At 36.9% G+C, this 26,370-nt stretch overlaps 1 protein-coding gene across 1 annotated transcript in view; it reads right to left on the minus strand.

Annotated features, from left to right (window-relative positions):
• The window catches only part of igdcc3 (immunoglobulin superfamily, DCC subclass, member 3), a 90,466-nt gene that overhangs the window by 14,330 nt on the left and 49,766 nt on the right, over positions 1 to 26,370 (minus strand). The window contains exons 3-7 of the mRNA XM_065267855.2: positions 16,146 to 16,290; positions 15,911 to 16,041; positions 15,509 to 15,646; positions 11,047 to 11,205; positions 7,900 to 8,065 (exon numbers count right to left, since the gene is read on the minus strand). Coding sequence (XP_065123927.1) covers positions 7,900 to 8,065; positions 11,047 to 11,205; positions 15,509 to 15,646; positions 15,911 to 16,041; positions 16,146 to 16,290 — 739 coding nt within the window. The remainder of the gene's footprint in view (positions 1 to 7,899; positions 8,066 to 11,046; positions 11,206 to 15,508; positions 15,647 to 15,910; positions 16,042 to 16,145; positions 16,291 to 26,370) is intronic.

A 26,370-nucleotide genomic window follows, 5' to 3' on the forward strand; every position in this document is an offset into this window, starting at 1 on the left:
AAGCCACAAAACTCCACCAAAAATTCCCACCAAACTTTCTGGGTTTTTTTCAGAGTTGAGTCAACTAAATTAATTCCACTCAAATAAATGAATTAACTTTTTCTCACCTTCTGCACTCTTTCAGTCGCAGAACCACACATAACTTTCACGACCGATGTGTTTACTACAAAAGCTCTTTGTTGTTGTTCAGAATATTGATGTTTGAAGAGGAAAAGCACACAGTCTGCTAGGACCATCTGCACTCCCTCTATCTGTCTGTATATTTAGGCCTCTCTTCAGACTGACAGAGAACATCCTGAGACAGGAGGGCTGCTATTCAGCATACTAAGAGCATGTTTGCATAGCCGTCACAGAGCAGTGGCTCCTGAATAGGGTGGTCACCCTTATTATTATGCCCGGAGAGAGAGACAAGAGGGTGGGAAAAAGGAGTTAGGCATAGGAAGTTAGCCATCTCAACACTCCGTGAAAGCCTTATGGAAATGACTGATTGCAGGAGAGGTCAAGGCCAAAACCCGCTGCATTTTGCATGGGATGGAGAGAGGGTAATGACCAGGAGACACATAATGGAGCTGTGGATGAAAGGGAAGAGATGCAACAAAGCAACATTTGAAAAATGAAAAAATCAAATGAAAAAACCATCAAAAAAAAAAGTAACATCAAACTTGAGACCACCACAACAGTGCTTATGTAGCTCATCTGGTAAAGCATTACGTTAGCAATGCAAAAAATTAAGGATCAATCCCAGGAAACACACAGTACAGTTGATACTGTACTCTAGGGGTGTCACAATTCTCCAAATCCTTGATTCGATTACATTTTCAATTCTAAGGTCATGATTCGATTAGATTCTCGATTTAGCTTTTTTTTAAGCACAAAAAATGCTTTTTTTATTCGGAGTTCAAGGTTGTGACTTAATTTCGATCGATTTTGATTTAAAATCGAAATCGTAACACCCTTACTGTACTCATAAAAAACGTCTCTGTGGATAAGAGCATCTGCCAAATGCATGAATGTAAATGTTAGAGAGAACGTTCCTCAGGGGGTGAAACACTTTAAAGAGTCATGCATCAAACCACAAGATCACCATCAAACTTCAAACCATCACTATAATGTTCACCATCATATATAAAATGAATGTATGTGCAACATGTGGAATGCAGACGTCATAGAGAGTGTTCTGCTGTAAGTGCTGGTCTGTGTGATTTGACTATGGCATGTTGAGTACCGCTGTAATAGTGTTTTTTGTTTATGGAGGCCGCAGTGACCCCGCCCTGCAGCTATTTAACCACATGACCTCCCGTCTAACTGATCCTGTCAAACACATACTTAAACAGACTTAAACAGAATGAACAGTATTTTCAGTAAATATGCAAAGAGACAATCGCTCTGCATTTGATTATTAGCGAGGAAATATAAAACCAGACTGAAATAAGCAGCTGCATAATCCAAACGTCTTCAAAACCAGGTAATGATATTCAGGATGTGACAGCACGCAACTCTGTTAGAAAACTGTACATGTACATATAAAAGTTTTAATACAGTATAAAGGTTTAAAGAAAGGAAAGATTATTGAGTGCATTGTTGAATTCTGTTAAGTGAATCCACTGAATTTATATTATCAGACATTGTAATGCATTGGCACTTTTCTACCCCTAATGAACACAGAGGGCAGGTGAACGCATACATCTTTATATATCCAAACATACACACACACACATGTAACCTCATTTATAACCGCACATAAAAGATAATATTAATACACTACTTTTTTTATAAATCAACATAGTCTAGACAGCTTTTGGCATGCCAGAAAATGCACCATGTAAAAGGTATGTGTCAAGGTGTTCGAGCACGTGAACAAGAATTAATGCGGACAAAAGGACAAGCTGATGAGTTTGCCCATGTTGAGTGTCCATATTAACATTTCAATGTGAGCATACAGTGTATCATGTCCTTTGGGGTGGAGGTGAGGGGCGCCATATATGTGTGTGTGGTGTGATTAATGTGTGCACATGGAAGTTTGTTAAATGTGCAAATCGATTCTCCCTTGCTTTCCATATCCAAACTACATGAAGGTCAGCATCTCCCTGTCTCTCTGTGAGGAACATGGATTGACATATTAGTGCTGGCAGGTGAGATAACCTCCATTCTGATTCAGGTCACAAAAATACTGGTCTTCCTATCTTTATGGGGACAATTGGTCCCCACAATGTGATAATTACCAGGTACATACACGCACACAACCACGCACGCACGCACGCACGCACGCACGCACGCACGCACGCACGCACACACACACACACACACACACACATTCTGGTTTCCATGTTTTGTGGGGACATTCCATAGACGTAATGCATTTTATACCATACACACTGTATATTCTATTCCCCTTACCTGCCCCATTCCCTAACCCCAACCATCCCAAAAACCTTTCTGCTACTTCACATTTTCAAGAAACATCATTCTGTTGGATTTATAAGCGTGTTTCCTCATGGGGACATCAAAATGTCCCCACAAAGTCACAAAAACACTGGTATTCCTATCTTTGTGGGGACAATTGGTCCCCACAACGTGATAATTACCAGGTACACACACACACACACACGCACGCATGCACGCACGCACACAGTCAGGCACATGTGGTTTACAGGGACAATTCCATAGATGCAATGGTTTTTATATTGTATAAGTTATATATTCTTTTCCCCTACCCCAATCCCTAACCCCAACCGTCACAAAAACCTGTTGGCATTTTATAATATATATGAAAAAGTTTGTTTTTTAAGCCTTTCAGTTATTTACATTTAACTTGAATCTAAGTGTAATGCTTTAGTGCAAATCTTAAAGCTTTAAATCCATTTTTATGGTTCCCTCTCCAAGCTGCTGCATTAAAAGCATCAGAGCAAAGATGACCTATTACAGCCGCCTTATAATATTTACATTTACATTGAGGCATTTGGTAATTGCTTTGATCTAAAGCCATTGAGGAAAACAATAAAACAATTCATCTTAGGGAGTGATCATATTAGAAGTGCTTCCAAAATTACAATAAGGGTCTAATATGCCATGGTACAGTACCTTAAACGTGACGTGTGATTTTTAAGGTTTTTATGTGTGACCCTGTCTGTGAAATCCTAGACTCTAAGAAAGGAAATACATTTTTTTTTTTTACATATTTTTGTGTTATGCTGTTAACACACTATGGGCTCTATTTTAACAATCTACATGGTCTAAAGTGCCCGGCACACAGTCTTAAACGGCATGTCCGAATCTACTTTTGCTAATTTAACGATGGGGAAAATGGTTTGTGTTCACCTAGTGTCTAAACAGGTTGCTTTTATTCTCGTAATGAGTAATGAGTGTGTTTTGGGTGTAACATGCAATCCCCTTTAAAAGCCAGTTGTGCTTGCACCATAACAGTTCCCTATTTAGATGGCGGAATTTGTAAACTGCAAAACTAAGCAGAGGAAAAAGACCACCAGTTTAAGATTGATATTTAAAAATTGCATTGTTTTTATTTGTATTGAATTCTGTTGTATTAAAACCTTTGGTTTTCCTTAAAAGTCATTTTCTTTCAGCCATGGAAGTAAAAATAGAATGCTTTTAATTGCTTTTTAATTGCTGTAAATGGATGGATAGCCTAAATGATCATTGTAATCTCAAAGAATAATTTGAAAATATGCAAGAAAAGGTTTGCACTCTAAGGGTGGGTTGCACCATCAAGGATTAAATTAAGCAGAGTTTAGAGCTAATCTAGGGTTTGTTGATCTCAGTTTAATTTTAATTCGAGTTGTGTTGCACCACTTAAATTTAAACACAGATTAACAAATCTTAGATTAAAACTTTAAACTGTATTAAACCCTTCATCTGTGATTTATTTTGTCCGCCATGTTGAATTTTCCGGTGTAATTAAACAGCAACAATGTTGACGTTGTCATTCAAAAAGGAAATAAACAGTTTATGCAAGCAAAGGTAATGTTATTTTTGTATTATAAATCACCTACATACATCAGTAGGCTAATCTAAAGGTCTGATTCAAATAAAAACTTTTGACGATCTTTTAAAACAATTGTATTGATTAACAGATCAGAAAATATTGTGACAGGAAATATCGCAAAGCTCAGATATTGTGATATAATAAAAGATGTGTCGACACATTTGTCATGAAGCGCCACTGTGTGTCCGTTCATTCACTGTCCTTCGTCTGACTGGAGCGCGCATGACAGAGGAGAAGCACATACGAGCCTCGGTAACTGTCACCGGTGCTGTAAATAATCTTTTTGAGCCGCCAAACTTACTTTGTTGAGACGTTATAATAAACGCATCTTTGAATAGCGCCACCACGCTCACGGTATGTGTTTCTAATCATTTAGCCAGACATTTAATTGTAAAAAAACATATTTAAACCTCCTCATATGCAAGTTTAAAGTTAATCCTTCACTGAGATTTAAAACAGAGTTTAAAGTAATGGAGCAACAGGATTAAAGATAATCTTGGTTTACTGTAAAATTTAAACCTGGATCAAAATGACAGTTTAAATGTAACCCTGATTATTTTTAAACCGGTTTAAAGTTTGGTGCAACAGAATTATTAAATAAGCTTTGATTTAAACCAGATTTAGGCCTAATCCTTCTTGGTGCAACCCACCCTTAAAATACTTTATTTGTAACAAACAGGAGATAAAGATTTACAAACGTGTGGAGAGCTTGAGCGTTTCAGCACTTGGACAGCGGCGGGAGTGTTTTGAAAAGCATTACTTAAAAAAGGTTCTCATGTCACCATATCCACAGGTACAAATCATCATATACAAAAAATCTGTGGGGTAGCATTTAAAAATAACACATTTCAAAATAGATGCAATATTTTAAAGCAAAACGTTCAATTACTTACCAGGTTACAGTTAAAGCAGCTCTTTACATTTTCTAACGTCTCGTAATTGGTCCTCATTTATGTCAAAGAGACTTAATAATAATCTTTTACATTTTAATCCTTTAATTTTTATATTTAAAAATGTTTTTGTGCTGTCCATGTGTGTAATAAGCAAACGTGCGTTGTTGTCTCGTTTATAGGCGCACTAACGCGCTCTTTAAATAACAAAAACAATACCGCGCCCAGGGCCGCCTTAACCTAATGTGAGGCCCTGGGGCTGAGAGGTTTTGGAGGCCCCCCATACCCTCAATTTATAGTCTCATTAAAAAAAAGTGTAATATCAAATCTACATCACAAAATGCATTAGTTTCTTTAAATACATACAACAGTGAGTTTTCCCTCTTTGACCCAGAAAACACCATAATATCATTATTAACATATCACTGAGCCCACTTGAGCATAAACACAAGACACTTTATTTAACAACCACACACAGCAACTTGTGGTGAAAATAAAACCAAAATGTGTGAGAGTATGTTTATAAGCTTTATGTTTATATAGTTTTTGGAATATACAAATTTGCAGAAAATTGCCACTCACTAACTAAATGCAGCACAGTTTTAAAAATATAAGAAGTTAAAGTTAGTTTTAAAGTGAAAAATGCATTAATGTTAACAAAAGATAAGTCTTATGACAGAATCTTTTTTTAATCAGTTATTTATTTTGTAGGCTATTGAAGATATAGTATGCATTGTATGTAGTATTTATGCATACTATGCATGTAAAACGAACACATATGAATATGCACAAAACAAACAGGGAACATACATGTATATAAGATCTTTAGATAAGGAGATTATAAATATGAATGGTGCGATCAGGGGATGATCATTTGAGATGGTCTTAACGCGCTTTGACTTGCACATTTACCATTGCGTCGTCTTTCTAAACCAACATATGTGTACTGTGAGCTAACATCGCGTCAAACTACATCGCAACAGCTGCGCACGCGTCACTGATATAAATGCGAGTAAACTTAAACTTTATAACAACGAACAACATTAATATGTTCGGGTACTCATTTCTTTATTTAGCGGTACAGTATCTTTCGCACAGTTGGAGAGACTTCTGCATGCCAGAGAAGGCACGAGCACAGAGAGAGCAAACGGGCACGCGCGAAAGAGAGAGAGAGACTGGCACTTCAGTGCTTATTATGAAATTTTTGAAATTACTCTTTCATTTGTTGGTGGATTATTTCCCGTTTCTCTGTCACACTCAGTTTAACATGTAGGAATGCTAAGTTGACAACGCTCACATTACGCGGAATAGAAAAATCTGTTACGTCTGATATTTTATTTCACGGTAAGTTACCACGGACCAATCAGCAGCCATGTAACGTGCAGTTAGAGTGATTGACAGATAACCTGACAAGTTACAAAACAATATGAACGTGAACTTGGGAGGCCCCTGAACTTGAGAGGCCCCAGGTAAGCCCGTGCATTAAGGCGGCCTTGACCGCGCCATTGACTTTAGACCAGGTTTTAGTTGGTCAATAGCGTAGTCTATTTTATTTGCCTCAAAATAGCAACGCACCAACAATGGGCCTGAACACACCTCAATTTCAGACCAGCATGCCCATGGGTGCACGAATGGGCGCAAATGCATTTGCTATTTAAACAACGTGACACGGGACGGGTGTGTGATAGGGCCCTATGTGTAATTTTAACATATTATCGGTCATTTTGTGTTGATTTTGTGTTAAAATACATAAGATAAACAAGTTAATAATAATAATAATTTAAAAAAAATTATAACACAAAGATGTGTCGGTTTTTGGACAACACATTCATACTTAAAGTGTAGCTTAAGATTCATAAGTTAATTATGAGATTAGGAGCATCATTGATTTTACTCATTGATTTTTCTTTCATTTCAATCTCTGTCATGTCCTTACAAAATTAAAGATATCAAAGTTATATTTTCACAGAATGTAATTTACATTACGTATGACAATTTGATATGGAAGACACTAGATCACACACAAAAACAGAAACAAACAAGTCTGTGATTTATATTAAACTGGTCAATAGGAGGAACATCTTTTTCTGCCAATCGCTTGACTTAAGTCAATTAGCAAATGGCGCTGTTCGGATTATAACTTATCCACCTGCTTTTTTACTCTCGCCTGCTCTCTCTACATCTCTCTCTTCTCATGCTACCAGTTTCTGTCACTCCTGTCAGGTAATGCCTGCCTGTCCCACCCCACTTGTCTTCTCCAAATCTTTTCCAATTGATTTCTTCTACAAATGAAAGCCTCTCTCTATCTTTGCCGTTATAAATTTAGTGGAGATCATGGAGAACCTCATGGAAATTGATTTTCTCTCATGCTGTAAATGTGCTCTTTAACCACAACCAAATCCCTGGCAATAAAACATTTATAGCAGTAGACAACAAAACACGTCAGACTCCATTTCTGAAGACATAATCATAACTTAAACAGCTAAGGAAAACACAGAGTGGATAAACAAAAATACACTGAGTGTCTTTAAAAATAAGAAAATGCCTCGTCTCATATCTAAAACACTTAAGAATAATGTGCGTTCTGATCAAACATTCGTCTTATCAACCTCAACAAGCCACCTAATACACTGTCATAACTGCGGTGGGAAGAGGACAACCGCTCTCAATGACACAAACAATAATGTCACGCAGCAAAGCACTTAACCTACTCTAAATGTAATGAATGACATTGTGCAAATGAATAACCGCTTTAACAAAGCAAAATGTTGGAACTAAATCTCTCCAAGAGTCCCCTGGGCTACATGTATGACTGGGAATTACTGCTTAGCCCTGACCTTGTGAATCCTTGAGAAAATTAAAAAAGTATGCTACTCCCATATATTACTATTACTTCGAATTTAAAATTGTGGTCCCTGCCTACAGTAATCCTAGCTGTGGTTGTTATAAAAACAAAAAGATTACACTTAATGACGTTAAAGGTCAGGTGACAAAAAAAGTCCAGCCCACCTGTTGTTATTCCTGAGTTTAACATGGCCATCAGGCTCTAGGATCTCTCCGTTTTTTAGCCAGGTGATTTGGGGGACAGGCTCACCCTGGGCCAAGCATGTGAAGATGGCAGTGGTGCCCACCGGGCGAGCAATGGACTGAGGGGCCTGTACAAACTCTGCTGGCGCTGTAGGAAAGATAAAAAATAAGAGAGAGTTATAATCAGTTGTAGTAAGTTGCTATCTATTATAAACTGGAGATCTTTACATTAAAATGACTTAATCTAAAGCCTTTTTTGGGTTATTTTAAGTAGGTTCCTGCTTTTGATATTTCACTTTTTTTTATTATTCAATTTTTATATGTAAAGACTTTCTCAACACAGTATTCAGATGCAGTACTTGAATATGAAACCCACTGCACACACAATGCATCTATAGAGAAAGCGAGAATCTCTCTCCATGGCTCTTGCTTCACCTCATCTATAATGAATGTATTGTGACAGCAGTGGGTGGTAACAGGAATAAACTTGGAAGAGATTTACATGAACTCAATTAAAGCAGTACAAAAACAGATTTCTCAGGGCCAGAGGAGGAAACCAGGAATCCATTAATGACACGGTGTGGAAATTAAAATAGATTAAGTTCTACAGAACAGATGTGTGGGGATAGGAAGGATATGCCACAAGCTTGAACCTCCACACCTCATTTTCGCCCCTCAGAGTCTCCTGTTGCCCCTAACCTCACCAGAGAATCTTTCTCTACCTGATCCGTGCCGTATTACTGCCAAGTGACACACAGCTGGCACACTGATCCAATAGACTTCAACCGCTTAATTAGGTCACATTTAATCTAAACAATCTGAAATTGCTCACTGATTAGCAACATTTGTGCCATTTCAATTACTGTCATACATTTACATTCACATCCACGCTTAGGTCCAGGGTATGATGGTTTTAATTATTAAAGGCTGTAAATTGGAATGTGTTAAACTGCTCCTGCAATATCTCTCCTGGATTTTCAGAGTCTCCTGCTCTTAATAAATAAATGATAAGAGAGCTTCTAACTGCTCTCACAAGTCCAGTACGTCTCACAGTCACAGCCCTGAAAATTAGTCCTCTCTTTTATTTCTTTATCTCTGTGTGCACGAGAGAGAACGAACGAACGAGAGAGAGAAAGAGAGAGAGAGTGGGGGATGGTACTGGATCATTGAGTATTGATGTTCTACCGTCATATATCAACTGAGAAATCTCTACCGTCTTCTTGTATCTCCCTCTTTCTCTTTCATTTATTTCTCTCCAGGGCCATTCTGTTTTTCTCTTATTACCCATTTTAGTTATTTTGTTTTTTGAAACCATGTCTCTCTCTCTCTCTCTCCATCTCTGCTTTGAGGTAAATGAAGTGCATTATAGTGAAGCAGAAACTGATACCATCTGCCCACTAAGATCATATTCATTCTATGCTGCACCTAGAGCACTGCATCCGCCATCGCAGTTTACACCCGTTGAACTTTAGCCACTAACTTCTAAGACGGTTCAAAAATAATTTCCATGTACCGTATTCAAATACAACACCAGCTACTTACCCTGGGGGCAAAGTTTACAAATAAGAAAGACTCAGATAGATGCAAATTTCACAAAATTCTGTAACACTTTATTTGAAGAGTGTTCATAAGACTGACATGACACCTGCATAATCATGACATGACACGTGTCATGAACATGACAAATATTTTATGCACGTTTATGACAACTGTGATTCAGTTCAGTTCTCCCATTTTTAAGGCAAAGATGACATTGTTTGAGATGACTTTGTTATGAAAACTTGACATTTGTCATTAAAATGTCATTAAGTGTTACTACTCTGTCAAATAGTTTTATAACAGCATTACGAATATTTTTCTTGACCTCAACTACAGTGGTACAAAGTTTGCATTTGGAGACCAATTAAATTAATTAAATTAAATGAAAACAGTACAATAATGGTTAAAGCCATACAGCACTGTGGCAATATCGATGAAAACAGTTAACAAAAAACCCACATCTCGTGCAAAATCAGTAAATTACATTAAATTAAAATTAAATAAGATTTCAGAACTCTCTGTGTGAAGACGAACAAGTTTTATTAGTTGACAGTTTTTCATGTATTGTGCATATAAATAAAGTAAAATATTTTGAGGCGTCTGTTGCATTTTGTAAAGGTATTAAAAATTATTTGATAATTAACAATTTTAGTGGCAAGTTCAATTTGTACCACTGTAGTTGAGGTCAAGAAAAATATTCATGATTCTGTTATAAAACTATTTGACAGAGTATTAACACTTAATGATATTTTAATTACAGTTTAATGTAATGTCAACCCATAAAGCTAGGTAGTTTCTTAAGTTTGATAATTATTCTGCTAAATCATGTTTATGACAGATTTATGACAAGTTATGTTGTATTGGTTTATGTCAAGTTGTCATAACAAAGACGTCTCAAACAATGTAATCTTTGCATTAAAAATGGCATAACTGAACAAATGACACTTAATGACAGTTGTCATAAACATCTCCTTCATGTTAAAGCAACACCAAAGAGGTTTTTTTTACCTTAAAATAACATTTCCAAAAAAGTTTCAGTGGTTCATCCACTCAAAACAGGGTGAATGGCACTTTCACATTCACTTTGCAGCCCTCTATTGGCCAAAACCGCACTAAAGAAGTTTCCAACCGTCGGGTAGTGGTCCCTGTAGTTCGAGTGAAAACTACAAAAACTTACTTTACGGCAGACCTACAATCCAATCAGAGCCAGCTATGCTGCAGTTTTTACGACAGTGCTAATGAACAATTACGCATCTAACCTGTAGGGGGAGAAAAGAGCAATAACTCTTTAGTGTTGCTTTAATGACACGTGTCATGTCATGATTATGAAGGTGTTATAAAGTGTTATTCAAAAGTCTAATTGGTTATTGTTTATTAAATCTACAAAGATGAATTTGATGGCCAAATTGGCCAACACTGATCATAAAGCACACATATTTACTTAGTTTTCTAAATAATATCATTATGAAGTCCATGCTTAGATGGCTGCAGGTTAAGGGGCAAAGCCCCAAAATAGATGAATGTTCACAAACATCTCCACCCTCTCACCGAATTGACCTTGCCTCTCAACAGAGCTAAAAAGCAGCTCACCTTGCACAACTAGCCGTCCCTGAGCAGTTCTGCGTACACGGGTTCCTGGTTTGTTGGCTGCACAGACATAGACACCAGAATGCTGAACTCTGACATCAGAGATCATCAAGTTTCCTGTTCCCAGCACCTGAATACCCTCGACTCCTATTGGACGACCATCTGAAAGAGAGATGAATAGAATGAAAGTGTGTTGACAAAGACAAACATAGAAGTCTAATGATAAAATCATAAGCAAAATAATTTGAGATAAATGGATGCACAGTGGGGCTGCACAATTAATCGAAAAACTAATTGGAATTACAATTACATGTGAGACAATTACATAATCCCCAAAAGCCTGAATTACAGCTTTCTTTTGTGCTCATTTTTGTGGTTAATCAGAGATGTTGATGTGTCCAATAGCCATTAGTTTAGTACAATATTAAGCTTAATAATTGCCAATTATGATTTTTGTCATAATCGAGCAGCCATAATGCAGCCTTAAATGAAGTATTTGCTTTACATGTTTAGAAATAATAGAGATTTGTTGAGATATGAGCCTCAAAATTTAACAGGTCTTTTCAAAATGTGACCTATTGATAAACGCAAAAAGCAATATCCATTACCTCGAGGAAAGAGACAGAAAGAGAGATGAGATTGAAAGGGTGAAGTGGGAAAAGAAGGAAACAAAGACTACATTACTTGCAACCATAAAACAAAACACACAAACACCAACCAACACAAAAACGACACATAATTCATGTTGTACTGTTGACAGTCTCATTTCATGTGGTCTCATAGGAACAGTGGACACAGATTAAGCAATAGTACTAAAAGTAGGGGTTTTGGACATGTGAGACGACCCATAAAACCCTATGACGCAGGAGGACTCTGTTACCATGGACATCCCTCATACATGTGTGGAGCACCCACTGCCACAGCACTAAATCTATGGTTATCTGTAGTCATTGTGCAACATCTCACTCACTTTCGACTTAACAGAACCATCTGTGAATAAAAGTGATAAAAATTAACAATCCCCATAATAACATCTATTCATATGATTGGCTTGTCAGGTCTGTTATTGTGTTGTTAATGTGTCTGCCAAAATGACATTACAAGAGTATCTAACATCGTATCTAAAGTGCTGTAGGCTACTGTAGTGTTAGACTTGCAGCCTGGTTATCACAGAGATGCTGATCACTGTGAGAGAAAATGCACTAGTACATTTGTGATTTCCACAAATCTTGCTGGAAAAGGTCAAACTAAGTTAATGTGGTCAGGATGGATTCTGGACACAGTAGCAGTTTTTCTAGCTTTTATACCAACACCAATTAGCTTGACAAAGATGAATATCCAGTTGAAACCAAGCCAAACAGCCAGCAGCCCTAATAATAAACAATCTATACCAGTTTGCAGCAGCTAGTGACAATCCTAGACTGGCAAAAATGATGTAAAACAACATTAACATTTATCTAGCTGGATCTGGAGTTTTTTCTTCTGAATTGTGTTTTTGTAGGTCAACTTATAAAGCATTGCATTAGCTTTGCATAGGTCATTGGTTAGATTCTCAGGTTACCCATACTGATGAAATGTATAAAAGGTATAAAAATTTATAAAAGCATTGTTAGAAATCATTTCTTCAGGATAAAACCTAAAGTACATAATACAACCAGTGTGCACAGTCAACAAGTGTTCATAAATGGAGAAAATAATGTTTTAATAGTCTTTAAGGCTGGTGTAAGTGTGTTTATGTATTGTCAATGAACAATTATGCATGGTTGTGTGGGTTTGTTTAGATTGAAAACTGGCTGTTCAATGAGAAGAAATAAATGCAATATGGCGTTAATCACTGATTGATGGAGATCTATCACATTCATTATGGAGCCAGGCCCCGATTGTCTCTCACTGTAATCTAATCCAACAAAATCCCATTGTGTTAGCAGTTAATTTCGGTAACATCCTTGTGCAAGGCAATATCTAGAATCTGATTAACAGCAGTTACAGGGAGGCACCATCATTTACATTCTTAATGTGAGAATCATATTAGATAATAGCTGAGAGAGAGGAAGAGAGAGAGAGAGAGAGAGAGAGAGAGAGAGAGAGAGAGAGAGAGAGAGAGATAGAGAGAGAGAGAGAGAGAGAGAGAGAGAGAGAGGTCAGATTATTATACCTGTGTTGGTGTGGATTGTACAATGAACACAAAACAGAAGGTCATGGAACCTCTAAACACATAGATCAGACCGATCATTTAAATGCAAAATACGAGTCAAATAGAGGGAATGATGCATGATTCAGATGAGAAAACAACACAACATGCATTTGTGCTCATCTTATACATGTGAGGGGATCTCAAACAAATGAACTTGAGCAAACACAGCCATTTTTATCACACACTTTCAACACAATCACACACTTTTATATCTCTTCTTTAAAAGTAAAGTTGAAGCACTCATTTAATTTCTATTCATCTTTATCAAGACAGAGAAACAAGGGTAAAGAGTGTTCAATGACCAAAATGCCAGGACAAGTGTGCTTACTAATAAAAAAGTCGTTTTCGCACTGTATAGTTTTAGGCAATTTCATCTGTAATATCCATGGTCTTAGTGAGAAGGATAAATGGCTACTTCTAAAATACTACTTGATATACTGTGAAAACAAGTCCACAAAGACCTACACTACTAGATCAAAAATTTATAAAATTGATTTTGTGTTTTCCTATAAAATAAAAGTCAACATCAACGTAAAAGTCAACATTTATTTTGAACATTATTTGGGTGTACAGTTGTGACATCACAACTATAACAGGATAGAAAAGCAAACACTGCACTATTAATTTTGCTGGGTTATTTCTAACCCAATGTTGGGTAAATATTGGACAGAATACATGTTGGATTATAAATAAACCTATGCTAAGAATTGCATTGAAACAACCCAGCATAAGTTCATTTATTAACCCAACATGTGTTCTTCTGTTCAATATTTACCCAGCATTGGGTTAAAAGTAACTCAGCAGAATTTAGAGTGAGTCTTATGTAAAAATTGACTTATATATAATTTCATTGCAGATAACCAGAATCTGTTAAACACCAACAAACAAACAAATAAAATTTTTGGATTTTAGATTTAAGCTGTTTGGGTATTTTATGGTCATAAATTATGTCATTGGCAACATATTAAAAAGATAGTTGAAAGTCCTGTAATTATTTACTCATCCTCATCCTATACGAGTTTCTTTTTTCTGTTGAACATGGTAACTTCACTTGAAGGGGTGTTCATAAGACTGACATGACACCTTCATAATCATGACATGACACGTGACGTGAACATGAAGGTTTTTTTATGCATGTTTATGACAACTTTCATTTAGTGTCAATTGTTCAATTATGTCATTTTGAATGCAAAGATGACATTGTTTGAGATGTCTTTGTTATGACAATTTGACATAAACCAATACAAAATAACATGTCATAAATCTGTCATAAACATGACATAGCAGAATAATTATCAAACTTAAGAAACTACCTAGCTTTATGGGTTAATATTACATTAAATTTTTATTTAAATGTTATTTAGTGTTAATACTCGGTCAAATAGTTTTATAACAGCATTATTAGTATTATTAACACTTAATGACATTTCAATGATCAATTATATTTGTACAACTCTAGTTGAGGTCAAGAAAAATATTCATGACACGGTTATATTAACTATTTGACAGAGTATTAACAATTTAATTGCATTTTAATGACAAATTCAAATTGTATCACAGGTTAAAAGTGATCAGTTATGATATCTTGGTAATATCAAGTTGTCATGACAACTTATGATGTATTGGCTTATGTCAAGTTGTCATAACAAAGACGTCTCAAACAATGTCATCTTTGCATTAAAATTACATAATTGAACAAATGACACTTAATGACAGCTGTTATAAGCGTGCATTAAAATCTCCTTCGTGTTTATGACACGTGTCATGTCATGATTATGCAGGTGTCATGTCAGTCTTATGAACACCCCTTCAAGTAAAGTGTTACAGAAGATATTTTAATAAATGATGATAAGCACACAGTTGGCGATACCCATTGACTTCTATAGTATTTGATTTGAAGTCAATGGGTACCTATATCTTCTGATGTGTGTACGTTTAACAGAAAAAAAAGAAACTCATGCAGGTTTAGAACAACAAACAGTAGGGTGAGTAATGATGACAGAATTTTCATTTTTGGGTGAACTATCCCTTAAACCTCCTAAGACCCGAGCATTGGTTTGTCTTTATTTCAGATTTCTTCTAGCTATTTTGGGTTTAGGAAGAACCAATAAATATAACCAAATATTTTTCATTGAACATGAATCAGTGTAATTGTCCATGTTTGTGTACAACAGGTTCCAGTTACACAGAATCACAGTATTATGGTGCAACAAAAAAAATTGATGTCCACTATGTCTTCTTGAAAAAGTAGTTTTAGAAGCCAAGTCTTACCAAGTCTACTCCATGAAACGATTGGGCGAGGGTAACCCGTGGCGATGCACTCCAAGATGGCGGTCTGATGAACAGTTAGGGTCAGGTTTTCAGGACCCACGAGGATCATGGGTTCTTTGTAAACAGCTGACTGGGAGTCTTTAGGAAGATGGAGGTAAAGGAAGAGCCACAGATTAAAAAGTTGCAGATTATTAGAAACGGCAAATGAAAGTACAAACAACACCTTAGCAGGAATTCAGTATGGATGGAAAGAATACGGTCATTCATCTATAAAGCCTTGTTTATGGTACAGTGGGCAATTCTCACTATGTAAAAGTGTGGAAGACAGTTTTTATGTGTTTATTAACTATTAGTGTAGTTATTTAACAGTTTTGCTTTTCATCAATGTGTATGTGAGCAGACCTGAGACTGTAAGCTGCGCTCCAACGCTGTGTTTGACACCTGCACTGTTGTGGGCAACACAGCAATACACCCCATTGTCCTCGGGCCGTACACCCGTTATCTGCAACACGCCAGTGGGCAACAGAGTATATCTGCATATTCAGAGACATAGACAGGACCACAGTGAGACATGTATTTGTGCCAGTGACACTCCTCCAATGTGGCCATGTATGACCGTGTGTATTTTTGGTGCTACCTGTCATCAGAGGTGTCCACAGCCCGACCGTCTTTTTCCCAGCTGATAACTGGCTCAGGCAAGCCATGGATTTGGCACTGAAACCGGCCAACGCCTCCCAACTCTGCACGGACTGAAAGTGGCTGCACATGAAAATCTGCCATTGCTGAAAAACAGAAAAAGAGAAACATTATCACTGTTATTTTGTAAGCAGCACTTGGAATGGTGCATATCTAGTTATTAGCTCACTTTCAATTAAATCAACAACCATGTACATTTTCCTTTGAAAAAGAACGACAGGCTTTTTAATTATAAGACACAAACATAACATTAAATGGAAAAACAGCATCGCTAATGGCCAGATTACTCAACTCAGATTCATTTGCATTTTTTAAGCTCAAGTCGTGAATGTTTGTTCCCCTTTTATACGTTGATGTCAGATTAAACAATAGAGAAATGTCTGTGCAAATCTACACAAATCACTACGTTAGAAAATTTAAAAAGAAAAACACCACCTAAAAAACACTCAAGCGTATACTATAGAGACAGATAAACATATAGAAAACAAATCTACAATGTCTCAAAATGTGTGTTTCTATGTGTTTGCATGGCTAACACTTCAAAAAAGCTATTTAAGGCTATACTCTTCTGACAGACGAGTTTTGTGTGTAAAAAGATTGACGTGTGAAATAACATTCCAGATGTCAGATAGCATGAAATCAAACCCATCACACACGTCAATAAAGTCCTGTCCATCTGCAGAAGATGATAAGGCAGAAATAAACAGTTTCAGATCTGTGTAAGAGAGCGATTTTAAAGTATCTCATTGGGCTGCAGTTCACATACTGTAATGTCCCACAGGAGCTAACATGAGGGGGGTGAAGGGAGGAGCTAGAAACACAAACATAATTAGCGCGAGGTCTGTGGCTCCCGCAGCCAACCAGCATCCTCAAGACAAATGCTCTTATTTAAATGTTGGTCGTAATTAACTTGAACCAAACGGGACCGTTCGGGACACTCTTAGCATAACAAGAGGGCCGGGCCCCTCCTGCGTACACTCTTGCTTTCTCTCCATCTTCTTTTTGTGTCCCACCGATACACTTGTTCCAGCTAATCTAGCCTCATTGAGCGCAGTAGGATCTCTTGGTGGCGTTTAGCGGCTTAAACTCACACAGTGGTGCTTCTGTAACCGGTCGCTTTGTTTTGCGAGAGTCAGAGAAGGCAAAAGCGAGGGAAAAATATTCTCAGAATGCGCTCTCTTTTGATGGCTCTCATACATATCTCATTGATTGCCTCTGCAGGAGATGTGAGACACTAAAGGCATAAATCGAATGAATCTCTCTGCTTTCTGTCTGTATTATTTTTCTTTCTTGGTTTATCTCTCCACTGTGATTTCAATCAACTTTCCCTCTAGTACACCTATAACATTTAATGTGCCATTTACTGTCTCTATAAAGTCTCTTTTTAGTGCAATGGAGTGCAATGGCTCCATTTTTTTTTTTTTTTTTGCTGGGTAGAACCTATGCTTTACAACACATCCTTCTATTTATCACAATAAAGCAACAGAACGTTCAGACTGAGATAAAAACGTTTCATGTCTAAAACAGCTGAAAAATAGCTACACTTTTGTGCTACACAAGGTTTTTCAAACAGTGAGGCCACATAAGAACAATTTTTGGTTCCACAAAGATTCAATCAGATTTGAAAAAGAACCATTTCTTTCTTATCTTTAAATGGTCAAAAGAACCCTATTTTTACAAAGTACCTTTTGTGAAACAGAAACCTTTTGTTGGCACTAAGCATACAGCCATGGCACCTTAATTTTTAAGAGTGTACCATATTCCAAAAAACAGTTTAAGTTGGTCAAAAGGGTAACTAGATTATGGGTGATCTAAGGTAGACTAGTTAGTGGTCCCAACTAGCTGGTAGAGCACTTTGTCAACAATCTATACTAGTTTCAACCAACTAACATTTAACAAACAACTGTCAACCTAATGTGGTTTAATATGCCACCTTAAAATGAAATCACAAAAACTCATTTGACAGATGATGTTACAAAAACAGAAAACAAGAGTTCGGAAGGGATGACAAATGTTGTAGGCAAAACATGAAAGTCAAATTTTTGCTCTTGCCATTCCCTCGTCCCAAAGTCAATGTTTTTTTAATGGGATTTTGGTTAAAAGCCTCAAATAAGTTCTAGGGTTAACACAAGCCCAAGATATTTTGACAGTTTATTCCACAACATAAAACACACAAACAATACTCTCAATTGTGACTTTTAAAGCTTTTACGTGTTTTTGAAAGTGCAGTTGCCAACAAGTTGCTTCTTTAAAAGTAATCACGCATGATCTCAAAAACAACACAACATGGGCACAATTCCCAACAAAGATTCATCCCCAGAGTAATTCCTTAACAAGGAACATGTTTTAAAATATTTTTAATAAAGTTTGAAAGAGTTCTCAGAAGCTTGGTGGTGATGACGTTGAGTTTGACCGACCATGGTTTAGTTTGCTTTTAGCCTAAGGTTAGTTTTTCATTTCTAGTAAACACATTCAGATCTCAAAATTCATTCAAACTGGTGTTCATCTGTGAAGATTATTTTGTTGGACAAAACGTCTAAGCGTCTTAAAGGTTTGTTAGCCTCAAAGCTATTTTTTTGAGATAATCCAAAAGGTAAAAAAATGAGCTTTTTGTTGAGGAAACCAGTGTCCCGTCTACTACATTAAGTGCCCCTATAGAAATACAGTCAATCATCCCTCCAGCACTTAATGTATGTATATATACAGTACTGTGCAAAAGTCTTAGGCCACCACCCCCAGACTTGTTGTTTTAGAAGTTTTAATGTCCATCCATATTCCATATAATACAAACAGAAAATACAGGACATATGTAAAAAAAAATTTCAGGACTAAATGTCTTTTTTAGGCATCATCTGTGTTTAGTGTGACCTCTATTGGCACTAAACACATCTTGAGCGTTTTTGGGCAGAATGAAGTAAAAAGACTAATTTCTTTAAAATAAGAAATTAGTATTTAATTTTATTTAGGTTTAAGAGATCCTGCAGTTTCCTGCTGTTGCTCAAGGGGAAGGGGAGTTTACCCTAAAAACTTAATACATCTGTATACATTTTTATACAGTTTTAATACTATATACACATTTCCTGTATTTTATGGATGTATTCTATTAAAGAGTCTGAGAAACAATTATATATGATCACTATAACATTGCAAAAACAACAAATCTAATTCTAAGACTTTTGCACAGTATATCCCGACCCCAACCAAATGATTTGTTCCTCAAAGTTCAAGGCATGGTTACAATCATTGTTAAAAGTGTACATCGAACCAATAGCTTTGACATTGCTACAGGTTAAGCTACAGTACTTTTGCTATACGGCACTACATTACGAAACATAAACACCTGAAGGTGACTTGAGAATTTAAAGATTCGCAAATTTTCTAGGTGTCTGCATGATTTGCTCAAAGTGTTTAAAGTGTTTTCTCAGTTGTTTCATCAAATGTTTCATCACAGCTCAGAAGTATTACACATCTTTTTTTAGTACAATCAAACATATCACAAAGTAATAATTTCCATAATTGTAAGAATAAGAGCAAAGCAAAGCAACATAATTCTGATTTCTAAACTTTTGCATTTAATTGACAATTTACCCAAGTGGCTTTATACAGTACAGGCATGCTTTTAGCTCTTATAGCTTTGCATTTCCATGAACCATAAAGCCTCCCCACCCTTCCACCACTGTGGCACCAGCTCATCACTTTACCTCACATATAAACACAATGAGGGATGAGAGAGTAGCAACTGCACTGGTGGGGGTACTGGAGCATATTGTATCCCTCTGTGCGCACCTCCTCCCTCCGTTTCCTTCTGTTCTGTTCTGCTGTGCTCCATCTCTCTCCTTGTTTTCATCTCTTTGTGTTTCAGCATCAGTTCGCCTGTGCTGTGCTCTAATGAGAAATCTGCCATTTCCTGACATGCTGTGACCTCTCTTTTTCTCACGGACGCACAGCGGGCAGATTAAATTTTAAACAAATATTCCTCAATGCCTCAACCATTAAGACATTCTGCCATCAGAGTAAAGCAGGCAGTCTCAAAATACTCACTACAGTTTGTCGCTACAGTACATTAAAAAATGGTATTCACTTGTTTTGACAGAACTGTGTGTATGTGTTTACATTTACTGTATGTGCATGCTTCTAATAATGAGTCATTTGTTTGCATCCATACATATCATGGAAATGCAGGTCGGTGCATTTTTAACAATTAAAGGCATGTAATGTAAAATCAGTCATTGTTGAAGTGATTGTTCAGCTTTGTGTGAAACAGACAGAGAAACTGTAACATGAGATCATTAGCTTGACATCCTCCCATGTTCTGTCCTCTACAATCGAAAATGAGCACTGACTTCCACAGACAGTTCAGCCGTAGTCATGGAGTATCTACATCCTGAAGGCTTAGTTACTAATCAACAAAACCCTGTTCAGTGCAGGTTACTACCTCGGTTATATTCTCACCAGACAATTAACAGAATAACCATCACCAGTGGTGACATCCAAGCTTCCCCCAAACATTCAATGACTGAAGGACTGGAAGGTAGACAGACCTGTGGAACAATGCATTCACCCTACAGATGAGACTGAGAAATACTTAAGTAAAAATTACATATTGTATACAAAAGACTAGCATGTGACATCACATTGTATATTAGTAATTGAAAGTTCGATTTTTTCAGTAAAAAGAAACATTTAATCATTTATTGGGAATTTCTAGCATTGTTCAGTTGTAACAAAGGGTCTGGTCTCTATACAGTGTTTGAATGATAGGGGATGAAAAATAAGGGTCAGTTAAAAGATGAGGACAAAGACAGACATAATTTATTTTTCTTTAGAATGACATGCAAGAAATAACTGTTCAACTATGAAAATGAAAACTTAAAAATGTTTTCCACCAGAAATGAAAACTCTCTCATCCATTACTCACGCCATTCCTGGTACTGTATATAGGGGGAGAGTGGGGCACAACCTAACGCTTTTTGGTTTTGGCTCAATCATTCAAAAAATATTTAAGTTTGATTAATTATATTTTTACACAAGCAACACACACATCTCTGCTACAAATGAACATTTGAAGTTTGTTTCTAGTATTTACCATTCTTAAACAATTACACCAAACGTGACAGAAGTGCATACAATTTACCCCATAGGTGGGGTAAAATGTAACAGACAGGGGGTAAGTTGTAACACTTGCTAAAAACCAAGTTTAAAGCAGACATATCATGCTTTTAAATCTGTCCTATTAACATATAAATCATCTATTTGTGGTCTATTTAAAGCGAAACTGCAATGTTTGGGTCTGAATTCCTCATTATTATAGCCCCACAGGCCCCCTTTCTACCCCTTTTCTGATGTGCATCTGAGAGCAACTCGTTTTGGTACTGTCTTTTTAAATGCACGTCATACCCTACCCCCTCGCCAGGTTGCAGAGGTGACACTCGGTTAAACTCCACCCCGTTCGGCCATTTTTGTAGTTTTATAGCAGAGATACGATTATCTAGCGGCACAGAAACTTTTTATTCACTCATTATTCACAAAATGTCAACAACGGAAGACTTGTCCATCCAGCCTTATATGTTCGCGCCAGAGTCGGAAATGGAGCGAGATGAAAATGAAGACGACGAACCTGCAGAACAACGTCTTCATATGGAGGTATCGCAATGGTGTGTTAATGCCGGCTGTCTTATTTCAGAATATTAACAATTACATAGTTGACTATCATTCTTAGTTAATTGTAAGTTGTTGTAATATGCTATAACTTAATCCCGGGTGATGACCACATGCGACATCCACAGGCTGCAGCCTTCGGATTGAGAAACAGCACTGCTAAACCATGACAACCGTGTACTTTACTGTTTTTAAAGTTATTTACAGCTTACCGAAGTGCTCTGATCGTCGTCTCCAAAAATAGAAGTAATTGACCCCTCAATCAGACGAAGTCTATCGGCAAATCCTACTTTATACTGGTGGAGGTTGGTGAAATAGTTATCCTTGAAGTGCTTCGCGCACTAAAAAATGACATTTCTGTGAAAAATAAAACTCAACCAGGCACAGGTTCAACAACCGAACATTTTGATTTACTCTCTCGTAACTTCTGCATCCTTGAGCTTGGACTACAATATCGCAGCGAGAAATTGATAATGGCGGATTGCTCGTAGTGGTGGGCTTGGAGTCGATGTCCTTATTCGGCAGTTCCGCTGCAAATACTGTGACGTAATTGTTCAAAAAACGTAATAGATAATAGAAAAATCAGAACAGGTTGGAAAATATGACCAAAACAGAATATAAAGATATCAACAAAGCACCTGAAGAGACTAATTTCAACTTTTATGTACTTCTAAACAACACAAATATACAACAAAATGCATTTAAGAGCTAAGAAAGTGGATTTAGCATGATATGTCTCCTTTAAAGGCAAATATTTCAATACTATTTTGTCTATATACTTAAAGTGGATACTGTTTATATATCTGTCTATAATAGACAGGTATCCACACTGTATTCATTCATCCAGCCCTTTTCTAACAATAGTTCAATTATAAATGGATACAAATGTCTAAATATGTGAGAAAAAGCAGCACAATTATGACAATTTTTTTATATGTGACACAGTCTGTAATAACCAGGGCCGGAGTGGGGCCACTTTTCAGCCCGGGAGTTTCAGGCCCAAGACCGGCCCACTTTTCCATAGTGTTATTCCAAATTAGCACTTTTTTCAAATTGGATAAATAAAGCAACAGTTCAGCTCTAACTATAGTTTTTATTAATATCATGGTTCAACAAATAAGGTAAAAGCTAAATAAAATTTCACTTAAGATGAGAAGTTAACAAAAATATTCCTCTACACTCTAAAAAAGGCTGGGTTATTTTTGACCCATAATGGGTAAATATTGGACAGAACACACATGCTGGGTTAAAAATAACCCAATGTTAGGTTGTTGTTGTGCAACCATTGATTATAATAACCCAACAGCTGGGTTAAAACAACCCAGCATTGGGTCAATTTTAACCCAGCAGCGTGTTCTGTGCAATATTTACCCATTATGGGTCAAAAATAACCCAGCCCTTTTTGGATCTATTCCACAAGAAAAGGTTGATAAATAATTAGCATAGCTAATGCTATGAGCCCTATGATTAATCAGATGCAAATAGAAATATAAAACCCAGTCCTAATTAAAAAAGAAAACAATTTGACAAAAATATTGAATCCAATATTGGGTAAAAATATAGCATAACAAGTGATTTATAAGCTTTTTTAGGCTTGTCATTTTTGACTGGGAACACAAAAGGTGTTATAGGGTTCTGAACACAACCTGAGGGTTAAATAACTTTAATTCATCTTGTTTATTCATGGCCACCTCATTTTCAGCGGGGAACTGGCTTATCTGCTGCTCAGAAGCTGCTTGCATAATATTTTCAAAGTCTATGAATCGGCATGTATACACAAAAGCTAATATTTTAACTAAAAAAAATGTTGGCTTGTAAATAGTTTGACAACAGTATTAGCCGAATAATTATGTTGCTAATGCTAATCATTACTAGGCTTATTTCTCTTTAAGTTACCTGTTGTTGTCACTTTTGTTTGTCCTCTTTAAAATAAATCTATAAGTTTGGCACATTTGGCAGCATCCTCCTCCAATGGATTTTTTCTTCAACCTGTTTTTTACGCCCTCCTCCTCTCAGACGCGTATTGTTACGGTAGGGCCGGCCCAGCCTGCCGGAGAAAAGTTTTCTTGGACGTGCTATGGACCGAACCAACTCTATGGGAGGGGAGGGGAAAACTCCCTCACATGGTACAACCCATGCAGAAGCTGCGCGCTGCCAATGCGAAACGTGTGAAGTGTCATTTAAGAGAAGATAGACTCACTGACGTGACAAATGTAAAAAAAAAAAACTCGACCGGCCCAAAAGTAAAGCGGTCCACCGGGAATTCTCACGCTTCTCCCGATTACCCACCCCGGGCCTGGTAATAACCATACTACGGTTTCAAAATCAAATTCTGAGATAATGAGCATCAAAGTCTGATTTAAGATAAAAAAAAATGTACTTGCATGCCACCAAAACACTCCTTTATCAATAAAATGTGAAAAAATAAAAAAACAAAAACGCTCAACCTTGTGCAACAATGTAAACAGTCTGTGTGTTACAACTAACCCCACGTTAGTTTTTGCCCCGCACACCCCTATGACTTCCTCATAAAGCTGAACATGCACTGAGCTCCAGAAAGCACATAAACACCTGGGATGTATAATAATGACAATTTTCATTTTTGGGAGAACTATTCCTTTAATTAAAGTAAATAAGCTCAGTTGTAATTCCATGATGATTTTAAAAGAAAGACACCAGTAAGGCAACGAATTTCAGTAACAAGCAGAATTAACACACAAACACACGCACGGGCACACACACACAAATCCCTTTAGGGCCTCTGCCCTCATACATACAAATTGCAACTGGGAGAGGCCCACCACCACTGCCACACAAAGACGTCCACAGACCTGCATATTTTGCACAACAACATAAACACAACTCATATTAGCATGAAATGAATCACTCAGTAGTGCACATGCAAATGTAAAGGTGAAGAGCAGCGTACAGTAGACAGACACAAAAAGCTCCAATGTGAATACTCAACCCACCACTTCCACATACAAATACATACCCAACCAACCAACCACTCTCACATACACAAACACATCTATAGATCAGTGCTGAGAGGGTTTAGCAGTATCACTTTAGAGTCAGCACTCCCGGCAGAGCCGTTTTACACCCCTTTTCATAATAACTCCAGACACACACACACACACACACACACACACACACACACACACACACACACACACACACACACACACACACACAGTTACAGATTGCCTCTTCCCAGCGCGCCACACAGTGTAAATTAACCAGATCTAATTATTGGGGGAGAGGAGGGAGAGATTGAGAAAAAGAGCATGAGTGTGTGTGCGTGAGAAAAACAGAGCGAAAGAGTGAGATCGAGATCTTTCCCTCTATCCATACATTAAAAGCTAAATGGACTGATGCAGTTGGTTTCACCATGAGAATCACTGTGGAAACGAGGAAACAGTGAGAAAATCAAAACTCTCTGACCACCTGATGATGGTGATTTACTAGAGCAGATAACTAGGGTCCGAAATGCCCTGCAAAGACAAACCGAAAGGCTCTGACTCTTCTGGTACAGACTCTATGATGCTGCTTATGAAGTGATAGAAACAGATACTGTAGTTATTTTTAATATATTACTCACTAATTACTCTAAAAAGTAATTACATTACTCAATAGTAATTGCGTTTCAACCATTACAATCTTAAAATGAACGGTTTTATAATCTTTACATTTTAAAATGTATCAAGATTTAGCTAAACATGACCTGTAACAAGCTGTAAACACTTTCAGTTCTTTTCAGTAAAATTTCTAATGCACTTCTAACTGATTTTAAAGCAAACTTACATAAATTTAGATACTAAATTCAATATTGCTTATATAGAAATGTTGATATGCATACAATAAGTAATGAAAGTAAAAAAATGAAAAGTTGACAAAAGTTTATTAAACTCTGAAGACAACAAATACCTAAGGCCGCATTTACCGGTTTAAAGTGACTCAATTTGTTCTCCTCAAGTGGAACAGATCTGATATGACCCATGGACATGTAAGCAGGAAAAAACGCAGATTCCGATATTGTCTATTTTATTGACGCACTACTCTTCTTGAGATGGGAATATCCGATTTGTCTGCCTGCATTGCAGACGCGGATGTGTGTATCCGATTCATATCAGATTTATTTCCACTAGGGGTGTGCAATAAATCGCTTGCGATTCTTATGCCCATCACATCAGAAAAGCCGGTTTCGTGATTAGTAGTAAATCGCCATTATCTGCTTTCAAATGGAGCGTCATTTACTATAAAGAGCCATATTTCACAGAGAAGCTAGGTTAAATCGCATTCATAATCGAGGACAAAACGCCTCCGATAACGTATGCGATTTTGCAGAGCTTCTCTGTGATATACAGCTCTATGTAGTAAATGCCACTCCATCTGAAAGCAGGTGATGGCGATTTACTAATAATAGTGACACCGGCTTTGGTTTCATTATTATTACTTGTTACAGAAATAAAAGCTCTAAAATCTTGTATAATAATTTTGTCTGTGTC

The sequence above is a fragment of the Paramisgurnus dabryanus genome, chromosome 2 (genome assembly GCF_030506205.2).
Source record: "Paramisgurnus dabryanus chromosome 2, PD_genome_1.1, whole genome shotgun sequence".
NCBI lineage: Eukaryota > Metazoa > Chordata > Actinopteri > Cypriniformes > Cobitidae > Paramisgurnus > Paramisgurnus dabryanus.